This window comes from Exophiala oligosperma (genome assembly GCF_000835515.1).
Source record: "Exophiala oligosperma strain CBS 72588 unplaced genomic scaffold supercont1.1, whole genome shotgun sequence".
NCBI lineage: Eukaryota > Fungi > Ascomycota > Eurotiomycetes > Chaetothyriales > Herpotrichiellaceae > Exophiala > Exophiala oligosperma.
In genome coordinates, this window is record NW_015622818.1 from 4,148,966 (window position 1) to 4,168,096 (window position 19,131).

The following is a 19,131-nucleotide window of genomic DNA, read 5'->3' on the forward strand; positions in this document are numbered from 1 at the left end:
CACCAAAGCGATTACCTTACATGGAGAAATAGTGCACCACCACCAGTTACCTTGTGGTAACGCCGTACTCCGTTTTTACTCGATACAACAGAAAGGATGAAGCGCGACGATCGAGTGGTAGAAGATCAGCAAATATACGTGTACGTGTACACGTGTGACGGCGAATAAACTACAGCCTATTCATTAGTTCGAACGCCTCTGGACGCTGGAAGAAAAGGGAAAGCTGTCCCAACCTTCAGACTACAGTACCTAGCGGCAAAAGATGACAACGACTGTCAACTCCTATTCCCTGATTTACAAGCCGCATTGCCGACCAACTATCAAGATACAAAGCAGGATGCAGCAGTGTTGAAAACCAAAGCGATCCGTCATGGCCAGACAATCATATACATACCTTTACCCATACCTATACATATCTAACATGACCAAAGTCGTGCAACAACTCTAGACTTACAAGACCAAAAGACTTTTTGCGACATTACCTTGTTGTGTTCTGCAGAGTCAAAACTATTCTTTTTTTTCTTTTTTCGGTTCCTGGACGATACAGCATTCGAATACCAACCACCGGTCAAAAGTGCTTTCCTTTTTGCGACTGATCCACCGAGAGACCTTTTTCTTTTGAAAAGGTCGACCACCACCACCACCATGAAGGAAGAAGACATAGACATCAATGTCGGTTCTCGAGATTTGTCGGACCCAACACTTTCCGTCGAGGATGCAAAATCAATCAATAGTGATGATGCCTTGCTATTGAGTATGGGCAAGAAGCCCGAGTTGCGTCGAGTTTATAACTTTTGGACGTGTGAGTTGAACTACCCACACTAAATACACCTTGGCTCATTTCTGGAAATTTTTTGTCCTCACGATGACATCTCAAAGTGAAGATTGTCCAGGACAGTTGTGCTGATTGTGTTGTATCATAACAGTATGCGCCTACCAAATCATGATCTCTTGCAGTTGGTCATGCCTGGTGGTATTGTACTCGACCATCTTTGACATCGGTGGACCATTCTGTCTACTTTGGGGGACGTGAGTGTTGTCCTCATTACCCTGGTCATGAAAACCCTACCTCGTACCTAACTCCGACTTTGTTTCCAGCCTCTTCGTCGCCGTCGGTCAAACCTTACTCATGACCTCCCTCGCCGAATACGCCAGCTTGTGGCCCACGGCAGGAGGGCAACAATACTACACCCAAGCCGTCGCTACGGGACCTACGAGACCATTCTTGTCGTACGTGGTGGGATGGGCGGTCATTGTCGGAGAAATATCCACGGGTTCGAGTTGCGCTCTCAACAGTGCTGATATCATTGCTTCCTTTGTCCAAATCACCCACCCGGACTTTACGTGGCATGTGAGTTCAACTTCAATCTTCTTCAATGAGTGTTTTGCTGATATCCGATATGTGGCAGCCCTGGCATACTTGGCTCATATATAGTGCCTTCCTCATCGGTCCGATTGTGATCAATTTAAAACAAAGGTGAATACTTGCTCGCTGATGAGATCAATAGACTGACTTTGTTGGAAACAACAGATGGCTTCCGGCAATGAACTTGTTCGGTGCCGGATGGATGATTTTCGGAGGTGTTGCTTGGGCAATTGTTTTTGGTATCATGGCGAAACCAAAGCACGACGCAAAGTTCATCTTCACCGAGTTCATCAACAATTCTGGTTATACCAGCAATGTCTGGGTGTTTATCATGTCCTTCTACACTCCCATGTATGGTTTATACGGGACCGATGGGATGATGCACTTGGTGAGTGTTTACTCATGCTGAGCCAAAAAGTTGCCTGTGTTGAACGAAATTCGTGCCTTAGGTCGAAGAGATGAAGAATGCATCAAAGGAAGCTCCTGTAAGTTGGCAACCATTACAGTATTTACATTGACCAGTAACAACATAGCTAACATGGGTTCAAGCGTGTGATGGTGTGGTCAATGGTTTTCTGTAGCATCACGAGTTGGCTGGCGGCTGTTCTCATGATGTGGACGGCGGGGAATTGGGAGTCATATATGACAGGTATGCCATATTGCGAGGTGTGATGTATCGATCGCCGTCTGACAATCTGCTCTTTAGCATCTCAACCATACATGAACTGGTGGATGGACGTCACACACTCGGTGTATGGAGGAGGAATTTTCTGTGCTTTGATCATGATGGGTCTGAACTTCTTCATCATTGTCGGCACCAATCTCGCCGGTTCACGTCTTGCATGGAGTATGGCGAGAGACAAAGGACTGCCTTATTCGGAGTACTTTGCTCATGTCAGCACGAGATTCCATATCCCTTTGAGGACGATGGTGGCCATTTTGATCATTGACCTAGTCATTGGTAGGTTGAACCCCCGGCACCGGTGGACCAAGGTGATGCTAAGTTGTCTCATCATTACAGGCTTGATCGTTCTAGGTAGCGACCTCGCATTCCAATCCATCATATCCGGTGGAGGAGTGACTTTACAGATCGGCTATGTGACACCCATCATTGTGGTACGTCGTGCGACTTTCTTCTTTCTGTCGATTTCGATACTGACTCCGAGTCCTCCAGGTTCTCATCCGTGGACGCAAGATCTTGCCAGCACGACCAAACTTCGATCTCGGTAAATGGGGATATCCTATCAACATAATCAGTGTCTGCTGGTCCCTGGTCGTCATTGCAATGTATCTTTCGCCCTTGTACGTGCCGGTAACGATCGCCACCATCGACTACATGAACTGGTCATGTTTGATTGTCGGTGCGACAATAATATTTCCCGGGATTTATTGGGTTTGGAGGGCACGGTTCAGATACATCAAAGAGGGCAATTCTGTCTTGACTGATAATGTTGTCTTTATCGATGGTGTTGCTATTGGTGGGAGCGAAGCTTTACGAGCTGCTGCTATGGCGAAATGAAACCATGCACTAAGAATCTATAGCATGACTTGTCGATGCCAGTGATATACCTCAAATGAATACAGATTTAATAATCAGATAAGGCATAAACACGTTGTGCTCGAGTGAGTGTGAAACGTGGGAGAAAAGAGTTGACGTGACGTTTAATTTCTTCGCGGCTTTCAACACGACGTCATTTCTTCGCCGCGTTACGAACTGCGCATGCATTTACACTCATGTCTCTCGGTCGTTTCCTTTACCCTGCACTCTCCAGTCGGGTTCTTTTTGTCTTTGAATAATTCTACCTCATGTATTTCTACAACCCTGCTACAATAGAGTCGACCTGACCGCGCCGCCCGATGCGGCCCTTGCTGCGCTTCGAGCGCTGCGTCGTTGGCCCAAGAAACTGGGCCCAGCTCGCCTTCCGGATCCCCCGACGTCAACAGACCTTTTGCAGATGGACGACGCGAAAGTACAGTCTCAAAGACCCCCGACAGAGGCAGAGGCAGCGTTTCTCTTCTCCTCTCCTCGCCGCCGCCACCGCGGGCCTGTCCTCGGTGGCCTTTGTCGAGATCAGCGAGAATCACGATGATGATACGGGAAAAACGAGCGAGATGCAGATGCTGGAGGTGTCCCGAAGAGAGATCAGCAAAAAGGTCCCCGAGGACGCTCGCGGTTTACGACGGGTGTACAAGAGCATAATATATTTCCTGGACCAGTACATCTACGAACCCCTCGCCACCGGCGTCCGCTTCCTCTACCTCGCCGTCGTCTTCGTCCCGGTTTTGGCCACCGCCCCGATCGTGTTGGTGGGCTCGCGGAGGAAAGATCGCGACAATGAAAGAAGTGGCACGATCTGGTGGTATGGGTTTTTGGTCAGCGCGATGGAAAGAGCCGGGCCGGCCTTCATCAAGTTGGGTCAGTGGGCGGCTTCGAGATCTGATATATTCCCCGCCGAGATGTGCAAAGTCATGTCCACACTCCACTCCAACGCTCCGGCTCATTCGCTTCACCATACAAAAAAGACAATCTGCGCTGCCTTCGGTGGAAGGAAGTTTGACGAAATATTTTTGGAGTTTGACGAAAAACCGTTGGGTGTCGGTGCCATCGCCCAAGTGTACAGGGCGAGACTGAAGCCCGACCTGGCCAAAGCCGACAACAGCGAGCTCGAACACCACGACGGCGAACGCCTGAGCCATCGGATCAAGAAGAACGTCAATGCCCTTGTCAAATCGACGCCGCAGAGGATACCGTCGGCATACGTCGCCATCAAAGTTTTGCACCCCAAAGTCGAAAGAAACGTGCGGCGTGATCTCAAGATCATGGCCGTCTTCGCGTCCATCATCAACGCCATCCCAACACTAGAATGGCTGGACTTGCCGAACGAGGTGGCCAATTTTGGCGAGATGATGAGATTACAGTTGGACCTCCGGATCGAGGCTGCTAACTTGACCATTCTTCGCAAACATTTCCAGAACCGCACAACCGCATGGTTTCCTCATCCTTACACAGACTTCACCACCCGCAATGTGCTTGTGGAAGAATTCGCTCAAGGGATCCCCCTTGCGACATTCTTAGAATCTGGAGGTGGCGTGTTTCAGCAAGAGATTGCAAACGAAGGCCTCGATGCTTTCCTACATATGCTTTTGATAGACAACTTTGTGCACGCCGATTTACATCCGGGCAATATCATGGTCAACTTCTACAAACCCACACAACCCGACGTCAAGTTACCATATGTGTCACGACAAGATCCAACACAGCCCTCAACAGCAACGGAGATTGACCAGTCCGAAGCAGTTCTCTCCCGACTTCGCCCTCATGTGGGTAAGAAGCAGGAGTGGTTGAACGCACTTGATGAGATCGATAGAGAAGGCTACAGACCACAATTGATCTTTATCGACACGGGACTCGTCACGGAACTCAACGCGAAGAATCGGACCAACTTTCTCGATCTTTTCCGAGCCATAGCAGAATTTGACGGCTACAGAGCAGGAAAGTTGATGATCGAAAGGTGTCGGCAGCCTGATGCAGTCATCGACGGGGAGGTGTTTGCTCTCAAGATGCAGCATCTCGTGTTGGCGGTCAAAGGGCAAACTTTCGCACTGGGTCACATCAAGATCGGCGATGTCCTTTCCGAAGTCCTCAGCATGGTGAGGTCACATCATGTCAGGATGGAAGGTGACTTTGTCAACGTGGTCATCTCGATTTTGCTGCTCGAGGGCATTGGTCGGACACTTGACCCGGACCTTGATCTTTTCAAGAGCGCGTTGCCCATCTTGAGACAGCTGGGTTCTTCGGATCCTGGGGCGGTCCTTAAAAGTTTCAAGGAAGGAGACTTTTCATTGTTGAAGATATGGGTCGGACTGGAAGCGAGGCGCTTCTTCCAGGCAAGTGCCGACAGTGTCGAGATGTGTGTAAAATACGACTTGCTCAGTCCCAACTTTTGAGAATTAATGATACAGAGTACCCGTATGAATATAAATATACATATAAATACATTATGAAAGAATATGTTGAACATATACCATAACCAAGACAATTTGTTTTATACTCGAGAATTTCCTCAAGGATGGTAGATTGATTCAAAATAGCCTTGACAGCCAGGGTTAATGACGAGTCTTGTTCCAAATACTTCTTGGTCACAAAAGTGATAAAGGATAGAAACAATATCCTTGCCCTTTTCGGTGACGCGATTGGTGGTTGACTGTGATGATAACGCTAGTGATAATGCGCATAAATCCCTAGAAAGCTTAGGACCTGACGAGCTATACTTTAGCTGCCTGTCTACTGACTAACTGTCTATTCCAGGTAGACAAATAGGCAGGTACTGCCTGCTGCCTACTGCCAAGGCGACACAAGGTGATATACATTCACTCTTCGCACTTGCAATTCACCGAACTGTGCCTTTTAGACGTCGTTTTCTCTGTCATACGAGATACCATCGCTTTGATTAGTGGCTATTAACAATGACTGTTCATTTACACGATGTCGTCTTCTACTCCCTGGCGCAAGACTGTCGGCGAGATGCTTCTCTTGTCACCAGTAGAAGTTGGTGACCTGAGCCTCTCCTCCTCCTCAAGAAAGCGCCAAATCACGCCCCTAGCCGAAAAAATGTCGCCGAAAAAGCTAGCAGTCATCACCGGTCCCGGAGCAGTGAGCACCGTGGCGAACAGCGTTGCTCTCTCTACTTTGCAGAATCCTCTCAGATGGTTCGTCAAGTCCGATCTGGCTTACATCGGTAAGAATTTCATATTTTCTCCTACACGATGGCAATAATAACCTAGTTCTCAGCATCTCGGTCGTCTCTCTACGAGGCCACCCCAAACCCGCTCCTCCAGACTGCACAGGTTCGAAACGAGGTACCACGCCACATCATTTTGCCGTTCGACCTTCGGGACGAGGAAAACGCCCTCGATGACCCAAAGAATGTGGACTTGCTATTTAGCATCTTCCCCGGAACGATTGCTGTTGGAACTGACGGGTGGTTCGTATACATCGAGCAATCCACGCTGCCGCCGAAGCCTTGGCCACTCACCGTTGCCGGACTTCCGCTCTACTTCCAAATGGAGATGGGGGAGACACCCTTGCCAAGAGCAAAGCCTGTCCACTGGAGAAATGGCTCTATCGCTGAAGACCGAAATGGCAGAGATATGGAGGACTGGACGCCGCTCTTCCACATCATCAAGGACCATTTTGAGAGCATTGGTGTCTCCATTACGGAGGTCATATACTTTGGCTCCATCGTTTACATCGTGTTGGAGCACCGAGGGACCGACTACAAAGTATTGCCTCGGTGTGCTGCAAGAATCGTGTGTTGGTACATGTTCGAAGACGAGATGGATCGACCGTCGACGCCATATGCTCGCCGCATCCATGACCCTGCTCTGGGGAATCCAGACCGCAGCAAGTACGATACTCTGCAGCCTGGGCTGTGCATCGCGTCCACCCACATACCAGGCACCTCCGGCCATTATCTCTCTTCAACAACTGGCGTTCTTGTGAAGGATCGTATGGGCACCAAGTTCATGACCGCGGCCGCGCATTCATTCCCCAGTGAATGTGGCACCTCAGTCTGGCACTCTTCCCCCGACACCGGTCGCGACATTGGCGAGCTTATTCAGGAAGTCTCACACACGGACATTGCACTTATTAGGTTGAAAGGCAACGAAACGTTCTCTAATGTCACGTTTGAGAATGAGGCAATGCCGAACGCTCTTCAGCTTACGAAATTCATTGCAACTGGTACATATAAACGGCACAGTATCGTCTGCTTAGATTCGCCTGATTCCGGCTACATGGAAGGTTCATTCATGGGACAAGCATTCCGAACATACCCTATTGACGGCGGTACACCACAGCGGAAATGGATGTCCACAATCTGGCTGTACTTGGGCGAAGATACAGGTCTCAACCTTCCTCAAGGAATCTGCGGCAGTGCTATATGGGACAAAGACGGAAATGTCTTGGGATTTTTCCAGTATGCGCCAACACAAGGAGTCATGACAAAATTCTGCACTGGAATGAGTGCTGATGAACTCACTGAACGAGGATACACGCTCGTCGATACGAGCCCCTGAAGCACAAGGTTGCTATTTTCAGGCCCTGACAGCCACAAGCCCAGTACGAAGGTAAATGAGGTCCTCTTGATCGTTTAAACTTGATGAAAAGGGAAGAAAGGACTAAGCGTCTATTGAAGGTGCCTAGGCGGTTCTCGGGAGCGCTTAGCGATCGCTCAAAAAGTAGCGGGTGAGCAAAGCAGCGAGAGCGGCTACCAAATTAGAATGGGATAGAGAGAATGACACGGAGTTTTTCGTCTGAAACTACAACACAGTACCTACAATAGGTAGGGTAGGTTAGTAGGTGAACACTCGTACTCTACCCCATAGTATTACTGTAGATGTCATTCCAGCAGGGATCTATGGAGTAATTTTTTCACGATCTCTTTGATACCTACAGTAAATAATCAGGAGACCCACCTTGGAGTAACTCGTACCCCGGTTCATCGTATTCCTTCGAATCTCCCTTAGTCGATCCTTAGGGATGGGCATTGACGTAATTCGGGGCGTAAACAAAAAAACAAAAATAAAATTATACTACAGTAGAGCAGGGTCTCATCACGCGTCGTCCGCAGCCGACGCGAATTTGAAAGCCTCTTTTTTCTTAGGCCAGCCTCAACAACCGGCTCAATTTCCAAATCCCTTCCTTGGTGGACAAAGCGTGTAATCTGGCGTGTCCATGTCCCGACGAAAGGGCCCTTGACGCTACGGACTAGCAAGGGTGGAGTTCGCAGTACATACGCTGGTAACTGTACTCCGGGCCGTCGTGTACACTGCTGTACGAATCTCTTGACAGACCCATGATCCATGCACATTATTACATTGCGCCTTCCACTTTCCGATATCTTTTACTCGCGGGTCAAAAGAGATCCCGTCTGGCAACACCTTGGAAGGGTCAGAGCTTCTGTCTGCCTCGTGCGTCAGTCTAATCTCTGTCTGTCTGGCAATCAAATCTGAAGCAATCGTGCTCCGTAGTCACGCGTGGGAAGCGAACAGTCGCTTATCACGTTTGCCATCAGACTTGATCGGCTCTCTCGGCATCTATTGGCTCTCTCGCTTGGAAGATCCGTCGGTGGTCCTGTCATATCTGCCGTCAACCACAATGATGAAAAGAACTCGCGGCGTTGAGATGGTCAATCTGCCTTTGTCCGGTCTCCCTCCTTCCCCGAGAATCTGGGTGAAGGTACCTACAAAGGTACCAACGTCCGACCCTAGTACTCCACAACTCACGACAGGTATCACGCACGCCCATCTCTTCGTTTCGCCCAAGACTACTACACCTCAGCTCCTTAGCTGCCAGCCGGCGTGGCTGTGTACCGGCGACTTTAAGACCGCTAGCCCACTCGTCGTGGACGAGCAGCTGTGGTACCTGCGTCGACTTGCCCGATCCAGTGTCGCCCGATCTAATCATCACCTGTGATTGGTGATAAGTGTCTAGGATCTGATCATAACTGCCGTAGACCGGCAATCTGCAACGGGCGTTGAGGATATCCTGGTGATTAGGAGGCCAGGGGGCATTGGCGAGTGGTTTCTGAGGGCCATCCTCAAGACGCCGAATGTCGACCACAGTGAGCTGGTTGCGCGCGATAGAGTCCATTGTGTTCTCGTTCTTCGTCTCGATGGTGGCAATACTTTGGAATTTAGTATCAAGTGTGCAGAGGTTTAAACCAACGACAATTTTGACTGTTCCGCTGAGCGGAGATCGTTGTAACATCGCCTGCCAAATTTTTCTGTGCGCTGCTCTTTTTCCTCTGCCAGAGGGCTTTCTACTACACTCATAACTCTGAAGACTATGATTACAACACGAGTTTACGGGTTCATTGATAGTCAAAGAATTGAGCCCAACACGATATGCACAGCTTTGAACTTTCCCCGGGCGTCGGGAAACCTTGTGGCATTCTACCTCCCTGAGTATTTCTAGTGCTCAATCGCTGGTCTCTCATGGCAACGATAACCTCTCCGAGTCGTCTCTACTGTCGGTAGAGACTAGGTATGCTGTGTCTCCTCTTGAACATTGACGGGCTCGTTATAGCGGGTTGTTCCGTAAGCGATTTTCCTCCCGAACCTTGTTTTTAAGCGAACCTATCACTTCGACGATTTTGATGGCACAAAACCCAGAAAAAGGTGGAAGACGTGACCGAGAGCTGGCAAAACGGATACCACAACAACGACACAACCGCCGCAATCATACCAACATCATACCGTACTTGAGGATGGCGAGGATAATGTCAATGATTATCCTGGTTATAGACTCGCTGGCTATCTGCGGCCTGAAGATGTACTTTCTATCGGTGTATAGCGCGTTGTGGAGACCACTACGATATTCCGCTGATCCTTCAGCGTGGCAAGGAACTCGTGGAGCCGCAATCGTACTGGAAAGAAATGCGAGAGAAATAGACCGAAGAATGGCGCATGAAGCCTCCAGTATTCCGACTATGTCCAGTCTTTCAGCGCGACAGCCACCAACTTGAGCCTCCCAGGAAGGTGTGTGAATTTCGGGTCAGGCCAAGACACACTCACATAGGATAGTAGAACCAAAATAGAGGCTCCCAGGCTTTCATCGTTCACGGAGTAGATTGTTGTTGGCTTGTCAGTGAAGATAAGTCCACGGCTTGGCGAACTCAGAGGAGCACACTCTGATCAGACTCTATAAAGTCTGGCATTTGAGTCCAACCTCACTTTTACACGGCACCATCAAATATTTCCCATCTTGAATTCAAGTCCGTATGCGAACCAGAAGCAGCAGCAGCAGCAGCAGCAGCAACAACAACAACAACAAGAACAACAGCAGCAGCAGCCTGACCTTCAAGTACGCTGTTGCCCCCCGCTCTGCCTTGAAGAAGCTCTCATCGTGGTGACGAGACAAATGCTAATAGGTGGTGTAGAATGCCTCCCATCAGACCTGCCTCTGAAAACTATGACTTCGGCGGAAATGTTAATAGCGCCAGAGCTACCCGTCGACTCGTCCACCTCAGCAGCCTCAGCTTTCGGCATTGACGAGCTCGAGTCGAAGAAGCCTTGAAAAGCCTCCTTCCAGCCGATCTCGCACCTACCTCGTTTCACTGGGCACCTTCTACAGGTCCTGGAAATAAGCCACATCGGGGCTGGTGCTTCGTCGTGTTCGCCAGTCGGCCTGACTTCAGGCGTGCTGTGGCTGCATGGAATGGAAAGAGGGTCCTTGGCCGAGTGATCAGAGCTCAAATGGCCGATCGGGTATAGGCTCAAGAGGACGACAGTCTTTTATATAACGCTGACAAACAGAACAGGGGAATCGTCATACTGGATCTGCCACGACTCTCACGCCGCAGATTCCTCCAGCCTTGACAACTGCGGCTACGGCTGCTCCTGAATCCGCCACCCCGGCAGCTGGTGTGGATGATCATGCGGTATCAAGCGACGAGGATGGTGGCGTAGGATTGGAGGACTAATTGCCAATCAAACCTAGAGAAACTCTGTTTGGGCTTGCCAATGGCTCTTTTTTCAGATTTGTGTCTCAAGTACTTAGTAACTCCAATGGAGAAATAGATTCGAATATTGAATGATCATTCTGCCAGATCAATCTGCCAGATCAATACTGTATGTTTTCATAAGGAAAAAAGTAGCAGCATCATAAAGGCTGGGGAATATGCCAGGTTTTGTCTCTCGAGAAGGCAGTGATGACAGCAATCTGCCTGGGTAAACTGACTGTCCTCGTACGGAGTACCTTTGTCCAGTAAGATCTAGGTGTTCATGTACCCCGGGTGACAGAGTCCAGAGTATGACAAAGTCCGAGTGCGTGTGCTTGTGCGAGAATGTCGCCCGACTCACAATTTCCCCAGGTAACCCAATGAGAAGAACAAGCCAAAATGATAGCCAATGACATTCAAGATAAATATCCGAAAAACACAAAAGTAAGGCAGCCACTCGTAACAGGTAATCTGAGCGAGTTTCTCAGAGTAAATTTTCTTGCTTGAACAAACAAGTTGGAGGAAGAAATTAATTTCGGGCTGTTCAGGGGTCATGGCCCGACAAGCGGGAGGCGGAAAGCCCAAAGAAAAAAAGGCTTGGTGCGCGACCGGTGATTGGGTTCAGCCTAGTGAGACTCCACAAGGACGGAGTATGTATCTTAAGATGCATTCATCTAATACTGGAGGCAGTGGCCCTAACCGCTCCGGCAGCAGCCCCTGCCGCCGTCCCACTACCGATCTAATAGTCGAGCCCTGGTGCCTGGAGTGCCTAACGACTGCCTAGGGGCTCCCTGGAAGCTCCCCTAACAGGTGCCCAACGCCCCAATGGCAACTGGAAGCCAGGTGATGGTAAGCCTTAGGGGTCTTTCCGAGCGCCTCGACCGCCATTGAAACATTCGGCCTGCAGCTAAATGAAACCATACCCAATCGGTACGGGAGATTTGCCCGACCCAAGTGGTTCCGAGGATGATAGTCTGATACAGGTTCATCCTCCCATCAACGGAATCTTCCCAGGAGCAAGCATGTCTTGTACTACGGACTACTGTACATTAACCACTGCGGGACTACGGAGTACAGTATGCATGAACGACGGAAATTTTTACATGGCTCTTCTACACTACGGAAATCTGTACGGATACTTGTCCTGCGGTGCAGAATGTTAGTAAGGAGAACTCCGACCATGCTAGCTAGCATATGTACGAAGTAAATGTCTTCGGATCCTTTCACCTTCTCCTCAATCACCACCTGCAGCATCAAATCCGACAGTTCACATCATGAAAGCTTCAATAAAAAAGCAGATGCGGGCGCGAGACGACGAGGATAAAATGATTCGTCACATTCGGATTGTTACAGCACGTCGAGGGACTCGTTGTCATGAATTCCAAGAGGTCAGAGCCAGAGCCAGAGCCAGTCCCGTGGAAGCCACTTTTCGAAGCCGTGAATTGTGTTACCCTAACATGCATGCAGCCGCCGCTGATGTGCCCTGCTGGGATCACTCCTGGTAGGCGCATATGAGTGGTTTGCAGTGTGACTGTACATAGATACTCCGTACAGTATCCGTACTCCGTTGTGGTACAGTACAGTCCCAGTAGGTGCATGATCTGCTGGGGTCCTGCATTAGTTGGGGACTAACTCCCGTACTGGTCATAGCCTCTTCTGTACCTGCATTGGCCCATCACACAAATCTGCGACACGCTAATTCCACCTCGTCTCTCTCCATCGTCGCTCTCTCACTTCACACTGGTGCTTCGCTCGTCCTACGCCAGCCAGACCAAACCTGGTCTTTTCCCTGTCCTTTTTTGCCTTCCGTTTCCCCATCTGCTCGCTCCCTCGCCTGGCCAGCCACTCTCTTCGCCGTATTCCTAACGCCCTCCGCCCTTCCTGGGAGGCCACGAGGAAAATGGCCGTTTTCCAGCCTCGCTAGCCTCACTGATGCCGGCCTGGGATACCCTGATTGCTCGGACAACTGTGTAACCAGCACGTCGGCTCGCTGCTCGAGTCACCTCTCGTCGACCCTCTCTCTCCTATCCCATCCTACTCCGTATGAGAATTCGTCTCGAGAAACAGGGAGGTGTTACTAGTTCGGGGGGAGGTTTGATCGACTCAGTCTATCACGATATAATGCTCGCATTGGCCTTGAACTTGACACTGACACCTGTCAGCGCTGCCTCCATAAGAGAACGGACAATATAAGTCTTGACACATGTATGCAGTATTATTATTCTCCGCCATCATACGCGCCCTTCGTAGTGGACGCACGTCTGCCACTCTCCACAAAAACGAACCGATCCACATACCCACGCTGGCTGATCCGCGACACGCTTTGTTTGATTAGCCTCGTTACAAGGCCCCTACAACCTCGCCAACTTCTCAAACAACCGTCATCGTGGATGCAACGCCTCAGTAATCTGTCCCAAACCTGCATCCTGGAATCGTCCGTCTCTTCGCTTGAGCCCTCCGAGAAAACGTCCCCTGCCTATCCATCACACCTTCTTGCCCGTGTCAAGTCTACTTTCCACCCGCACGCGTCAACCTGGTCCGACAACCACACCATCGACGAAATCGACCACCGTCTCTCTTGCGCTCGTGATTGTTCTCCATCCACTGCTTCAGCTGTCTTCTTCCAGCATCCGGACTTGACCTCACTGACCAGCCTTGTACGGTCCCTCCTAGGTCAAGATCGTCGCCTTGACTGGACCAGGGCGCCCGTATGCCCGGGACTTCCATCTGCCACCTGTAGTCCATTGCTGTTTCCAACCTCGATCCTGGTCCAAATCGACTAATCGCTAGACACGAGAACCTCTTTCTCTCATGCTGACCCCGAACCACGGCGACGCGATCGGCTCTTTATCTTGTGCGACTCAACCTCTTCCCTCCTTCCCTTTCCAACCCTGACACTCCTTGACCTTTGGCACGGACGGCCATTCACGGTTTTGTCACCAATACAGACCTGCCTGGCTATCCTTCGCCGCCATTCTGGTCTCAGATACGTCTGAGGTTGGCTGACACTGGTTGTGGTCGGCAGAACACCCACGGACAAGACAGTCTCTCACCTCGCTAGCATTTGGGACGTCAAAGAAACATTGATAGTCCAGATTCGTTCTGGCAGCAGGCCCACCAAGGACACCACAATTGTCTACGCCTCACCACAGAGTGCATCTTGGACTGGACTGCGATTTCCGGATTGACTGGCTCAGCCGATTAGTTTGCGGAGGACGCCCTTGCCGCCGCCAGATTCTCCCACGGAGGCGCCTCCTGTGAGCTCGCGCTCTGATGGACTCATAATCTTCTCACGGTCTCTACAACGATCTCGTCACTCTTTTAGTATTGTATGGCTGAGCTTTCCGCGCTGAATGTTGTACCCGTGGCTAACTCAATGTCTAGTCAAACTACTCTACGTTCATTACCCATATCTCCACTTCGCAACTATCTCAATATGAATGTTTTCAGGAAGAGAGCAAAGGCGAAGGATGATGCATACACCATACCTCCTGCCGATCCGTCCGACTTTGCCTCCATGTCGAAGATGTCCCGTAGTCTGAAGCGGAAGCAGAAGAATGCCGTCGAGATAAAGCCGGAGATCGATCTCTCCACGGCGCTGCCAAACACCAACGACTTCAGAACCAGCCTTCTCATGCCTGGTCTTTCGGCGCGCTTCAGTATGCTTCGTGAACAAGATGATCCCAACACTAAGCTCGGCAAGGCAAGCGATGACAGTGTTTTATTCCCTAAACGAGCCTCCCGTATGAATCTCTTCAATCACAACCCTCTCACAGATATTGCTGAGGTCGAATCGATCCACACCCCTGTCAAAGCTCCCTTCGCCGATCCTGAGCGTTCCCACTCCTTCTCAGAACTCGATGATCAAGACAGTGTCTTGAATCGGTCAAGGCCGACCGAAGGCAACAATCTCTTCAGTGGTCGCCAGAAAATGTACAGAATTCCGACGGCGAGCACAAGCCGGGAGTTGAGTGGGCGGTCCACTCCACTGACATCTTCTAAACATGTATATCAGAACGATGTCGCAATGTCGAGCTACCAACAGCTTCGCCTGAAGGCCGCGCAAGAGCGCGAGGAGTGTGGCGAGGAGGCAGAAGAAGAGAGGGATGGGTTTCCCGACCGCCCCATCAGTACTGGAACAGACGAACACGAACATGCCAGCGTCGTCAACACTCCTTCTACAGGTTTCAGTAAGAGCAGAGGCACCACTTCCTCGACCGCGTCTGGTCCCTCCAACCGACGAACTTCTACAGCTGCTACTTCAGTGATCTCGGATTCACCTGCACCTCGGCAAAGCCAGCTCAGCGCCGGGTCTCATACCAAGGGATCTGCCTCCGAGTTCGGTAGTGAAGATGGGTTCCTTCGAAGGGATCCCTCCCAAGAGTCTCGGCAAGGCAACCATGAATCCGGTCAATTCAACCAGCCTCCTTTACCATCATCACCTCCCTTCAGTCGCCAACTCTCACAGTCCAAGAGCACCAGTCATCTCCCAGATAAATCCTCTCGTTCAAATTCCCCGTTCCCTGGAACTACCCCGCGAGCCACTAGCCCTTTTCCTTCTTTGCAGACACAGGCTTTGGCGTCGCTTGATTTTGGCCTGAAGTCGTCAGTTGGTACGTTCAAGAGATATCAGACGACTTCCCCCACGGAAGACGAGCATGGCGGCGATGTATATTCCAGCAACCTAAAGCCGAGTGACCGTGGGAAAGCTACCGCCATGGGACTTTTCAATCGCCCGCAACAACAATTTGATGAAAGACAGTTCGAAGCGCGCCAAATGCAAATGTACGGACCACCTGTGTTGACAAACGTAAGGGAAGCCCACACCACAGGATCCAAAGGCTCTCCAGAAAACACAGCTGCCCCTAGCATTCCTCCGTCGCCATTTGAAAAGAGTTACAACCGACCCTCTGAGGCAAGCGCCGTCGCTGTGTCAGGTAGACCAAGGGCGCAATCTTCCGCCTCGTCCACCAATGCAGCACAAGTTCAAGCAAAAGTTGAGGCCCTAATCAAACGCCAGAATGAGGAGTTCAAGGCCTTCCGAGCCTCCAAACCTAACGCTGCGCTTCCAGACGAACACTCTCCTTCGAAAACGCTGATGGAGCAACCAGTAGCCTCGAGAGGGACATTCTTTGACACCTCCGACGGCAGCGATGAAGACGAGGCGACAGATCTTGACAGCCCAATGTTGGGTCGCTATGAGCCAGCACCTCGCCTGGCAAAGACTGACGTCCATCCAGCATTACGTGATGTCTCGCAGGGGTTTGATTTTGGACAAAAAGTACGCGATGCCAAAAACGACCGGCCGCACTCGGATGCCTCCGCCGAAACATCCTCTCCTTCGGTCGTGCACGACACTCCCGATACTTCTGATTCGCTCCATCTCGCGCCCGACATGAAAGGCTTAGACTCTCCCACCCTAGGACCAGCCACGGGTCTAGGTCTCAGCGGCTTGATTCGTACCCACCTACGACACGATAGCGATAGATCGTCGATGATGCCTCCACCCTCTCCTGTATCTCTTCAGGGGCAGCACCCTAACTTAGCATACCGCGAACGTGAACCGTCTATAGCTTCCACGGCTCGCACTATCAATCCGCCGGAGAGCACGCACAGCGATCCTTGGGAGCTTGACCATGCCCACCGCAATCAACGGAGTCCACTGGAGCCGCCTGCGAATGATGCCATGTCATCCATGTCACGCAAAGCTCAGCAGATTCTAGGACAAGCCATATCACACAAAACCCAGAGTGCCGCGAAGGCGCAGCAACTCCTTGGTTCCGGTGCACCTACATCAATGGACGATACGAGACAATGGCAGAACGATATGATGTCAAGTCATCACCGAGGAGAGAGTACCGAGACTCAGAAGGAGTTCGATAACGAGCTCGCCGAGCGCGCAAAAAAGATTCAAGAGGGTCTGAGGGGGGTGACTGAATCCGAGAAACGCTCAAGGAGTCCGGGGCCACGTCAAGCTCTGCATGCTTTGCGCCACAGGACGAGCAAAACATCTGTTGCCCCTAGGATCAACGAATCTCAACCGAAGGCAATGAAGATGCTTGGAATCACTGATGGACCTGGCCCAGCAATGGGAGCACGTTCACCAAACGTCGATGTCCACGCCGAGTTCAATGAAAGTTCTGACGAACATGATGACCGTCACACACCGAGACAGCGACCTGGTGCCTTTGATGGACCAAACGGAAGATCCACGCCAGGACCGTGGAGGCAGGAACCACAGGAAGATTATGACCACCCACGTCAACGTTCTGCTACTCCGAATGCCAGGATGCCCCGACGTGATAGATCAGAATCAGGAGCCGCAGACCGTTCGCGAAGTCGGACCGGACGGTACGCTGAGGAGCGTCCTCCCTTCGCTGCGGAGTATAGTAAGCAAGGCCTGCTTGAGCACAGGGAGCAGCATCGTCCCTATGGACCTCCTCGTGGCCCACCTCGTGGCCCGCCACCTGTCGAACCTCGAAACAATGAGAGATCTTCCTCGGCCATGTCAAATAGACGGCCTAGCGGAAATCGAGCAGGACAATCAGACTACTTTGATGGCCGAGCCGGGACCCCTATAATTGCCAACGCTCCGAGACTAGGTGACGGACAGGCTTCACTAAGTGCACCCAGACCATCTCCTCGTCCACCCTTTCCTCATTCTCCCATCAGTCCCTTTGGTCCTCCCGGTCTATCACCGGGACTTCCAGGGAACCCTGCCAGCTTGCCAGCAGCCCTCCCGTCTCCATCTGGACCGCTCCCTGCACCTCCACCCGCGACTGGTCGCTCAACACCAATCGAGAACAACAGACTGACTATTATTGGAGCGCGAAAGAAGTCGGTCACAAAAGGAATGATCTCGGAGCCTACATTCATCTCCAGTACTTCCTCCGTTCCTTTGGTTGGTCTTCCCAACGGTCCTCGACCTAGGGAAATTCCCACTCCACCAGTCCCAGCCATGCACCCACAGCGCCGGCGTGCAGGCACTTTCACTGAACAAACGACTGGTTACGCCAGTCCCCGGATGGGATCACCTCTGCCAATGGGCCCCGATTCACCCAGTCAAGTGTCTGCTGCTCAGAGTGCTGTCATTGACCAACAACTGTCACAGAAGCCACAACCTCGTCCGCGAAACAGGCTGAGGAAGATTAGTAGCGAGGGAGGTAGCATGGCAGCTCGCGCACGAAACCAGGCTTTAATGGCAGAGTTTGGTCGGGAAAAATTGCGGAGTCCAGCATTGCCAGTCTTTCCCAACCGAAGTGCAACTGCCCTGGGCTTACACCAGGAAGGCGGCATGTTCTAAGCGTGTCCCGAGCCAGACGCCCCAATGCAATTTGACCTAGAACGAATCCTTGTTCTGCTTTCAACCTCAACCTCTCATCACACGAACGTCCTCTGGGAGAGCAGGGGATGTCAATACATCACCTTTTTGCAACATTTTGTGTTCTCATTTATACCACCAGGCGATGGCTTTCTTCGTAGCATGTGGCTCTATCTTGACACGGCTGCCTTTTGGAAAATTAACATTTCTTTATGGACTGGATGACCTGTTTTCAATTTTGTTTCTTATTGTGAGACTTCTATGATACGACAACGATTTGTTCCCTACATGGGAGGGATAGAAATTCGACACCTCAGCGGACGAGGTCGTCACTTGGGCAGGATGGATTCGTAAATCGTATACACTTGAGGATCTTATCTGGCCATGGAGTTTTACCCTGGAATATTGTAAAGAGACAAAAGGGAGGCAAAAAATCATGAGGATAGAAGCCGGTATACTGAGTCTTTGACGCTTTTGGTCAGTGATAGCAAACAGCGATACCCTGTGGAACGGACGCGAGTCCTTGAGTTACTTACATGCAAATGAAAATATAACATGCAAACAGATAGAAGCGTCGCTTTGTGCACATCGTAAGGTGTTGTAGAGAATCTTTCTGCTCTCGTCAGCAGCATCGCATTTGGTGCCTCTCCACGACTCATTTTCCAACGGTTTGTCATGTCGGTGTCAAAGACGGGCAAATATCGTTTGCTGCTTGACACACATTGTCCACGTGCAATGAGATGTCACAAGAAACCTTGTATGGTAGATAATATGGTAGATCACAGAATACAGTACGGACTACGATGGGCGGTCCACAGCTTTCAAGGCCAGGACGAGGCTGACCGGGACTTTGCAAGGCTGAGTCGAGGACAAACCGCGGTTTCGGATCGTTTTGTTCGCCAAGCGCGACGCAATTGAGCCAGTGCGGAGAAGATTGAATC

The 19,131-nt window shown here is 50.9% G+C and overlaps 6 protein-coding genes across 6 annotated transcripts; 5 read left to right on the forward strand and 1 right to left on the reverse strand.

Moving 5' to 3' along the window:
* Positions 1–645: 645 nt before the first annotated feature.
* Positions 646–2,885, forward strand: PV06_01413 (uncharacterized protein; the record flags this gene model as incomplete). The annotated part of the gene is made up of 10 exons (XM_016402015.1): positions 646–802; positions 927–1,029; positions 1,099–1,351; positions 1,410–1,477; positions 1,532–1,754; positions 1,816–1,851; positions 1,916–2,015; positions 2,073–2,327; positions 2,388–2,482; positions 2,541–2,885. The coding sequence occupies 10 exons, from the start codon at positions 646–648 to the stop codon at positions 2,883–2,885; spliced, it is 1,635 nt and encodes a 544-aa protein (XP_016269068.1).
* A 205-nt stretch (positions 2,886–3,090) lies between these two features.
* Positions 3,091–5,370, forward strand: PV06_01414 (uncharacterized protein). Its single transcript, XM_016402016.1, has one exon. It carries the CDS (start codon positions 3,224–3,226, stop codon positions 5,312–5,314), a length of 2,091 nt encoding a protein of 696 aa, XP_016269069.1. The 5' UTR covers positions 3,091–3,223; the 3' UTR covers positions 5,315–5,370.
* Positions 5,371–5,771: 401 nt separating this feature from the next.
* Positions 5,772–7,705, forward strand: PV06_01415 (uncharacterized protein). Its single transcript, XM_016402017.1, has 2 exons — positions 5,772–6,105; positions 6,159–7,705. Exons 1-2 carry the CDS (start codon positions 5,853–5,855, stop codon positions 7,442–7,444), a joined length of 1,539 nt encoding a protein of 512 aa, XP_016269070.1. The 5' UTR covers positions 5,772–5,852; the 3' UTR covers positions 7,445–7,705.
* A 759-nt stretch (positions 7,706–8,464) lies between these two features.
* PV06_01416 (uncharacterized protein) lies at positions 8,465–9,020 on the reverse strand (the record flags this gene model as incomplete). The annotated part of the gene is made up of 2 exons (XM_016402018.1): positions 8,465–8,610; positions 8,654–9,020. The coding sequence occupies 2 exons, from the start codon at positions 9,018–9,020 to the stop codon at positions 8,465–8,467; spliced, it is 513 nt and encodes a 170-aa protein (XP_016269071.1).
* A 1,129-nt stretch (positions 9,021–10,149) lies between these two features.
* PV06_01417 (uncharacterized protein) lies at positions 10,150–10,851 on the forward strand (the record flags this gene model as incomplete). The annotated part of the gene is made up of 4 exons (XM_016402019.1): positions 10,150–10,232; positions 10,309–10,379; positions 10,437–10,636; positions 10,690–10,851. 4 exons carry the CDS (start codon positions 10,150–10,152, stop codon positions 10,849–10,851), a joined length of 516 nt encoding a protein of 171 aa, XP_016269072.1.
* Positions 10,852–13,220: 2,369 nt separating this feature from the next.
* PV06_01418 (uncharacterized protein) lies at positions 13,221–18,605 on the forward strand. Its single transcript, XM_016402020.1, has 2 exons — positions 13,221–14,198; positions 14,254–18,605. Exon 2 carries the CDS (start codon positions 14,306–14,308, stop codon positions 18,170–18,172), a length of 3,867 nt encoding a protein of 1,288 aa, XP_016269073.1. The 5' UTR covers positions 13,221–14,198; positions 14,254–14,305; the 3' UTR covers positions 18,173–18,605.
* The last annotated feature ends 526 nt before the right edge of the window (positions 18,606–19,131 follow it).

Coding starts and splice junctions, on each gene's coding strand:
- PV06_01414 (XM_016402016.1), top strand. CDS start 3,224: ATGCGGCCCTTGCTGCGCTTCGAGCGCTGCGTCGTTGGCCCAAGAAAC.
- PV06_01415 (XM_016402017.1), top strand. CDS start 5,853: ATGTCGTCTTCTACTCCCTGGCGCAAGACTGTCGGCGAGATGCTTCTC. Junction 6,106..6,158: donor GTCCGATCTGGCTTACATCG/GTAAGAATTTCA, acceptor CCTAGTTCTCAG/CATCTCGGTCGTCTCTCTAC.
- PV06_01418 (XM_016402020.1), top strand. CDS start 14,306: ATGAATGTTTTCAGGAAGAGAGCAAAGGCGAAGGATGATGCATACACC.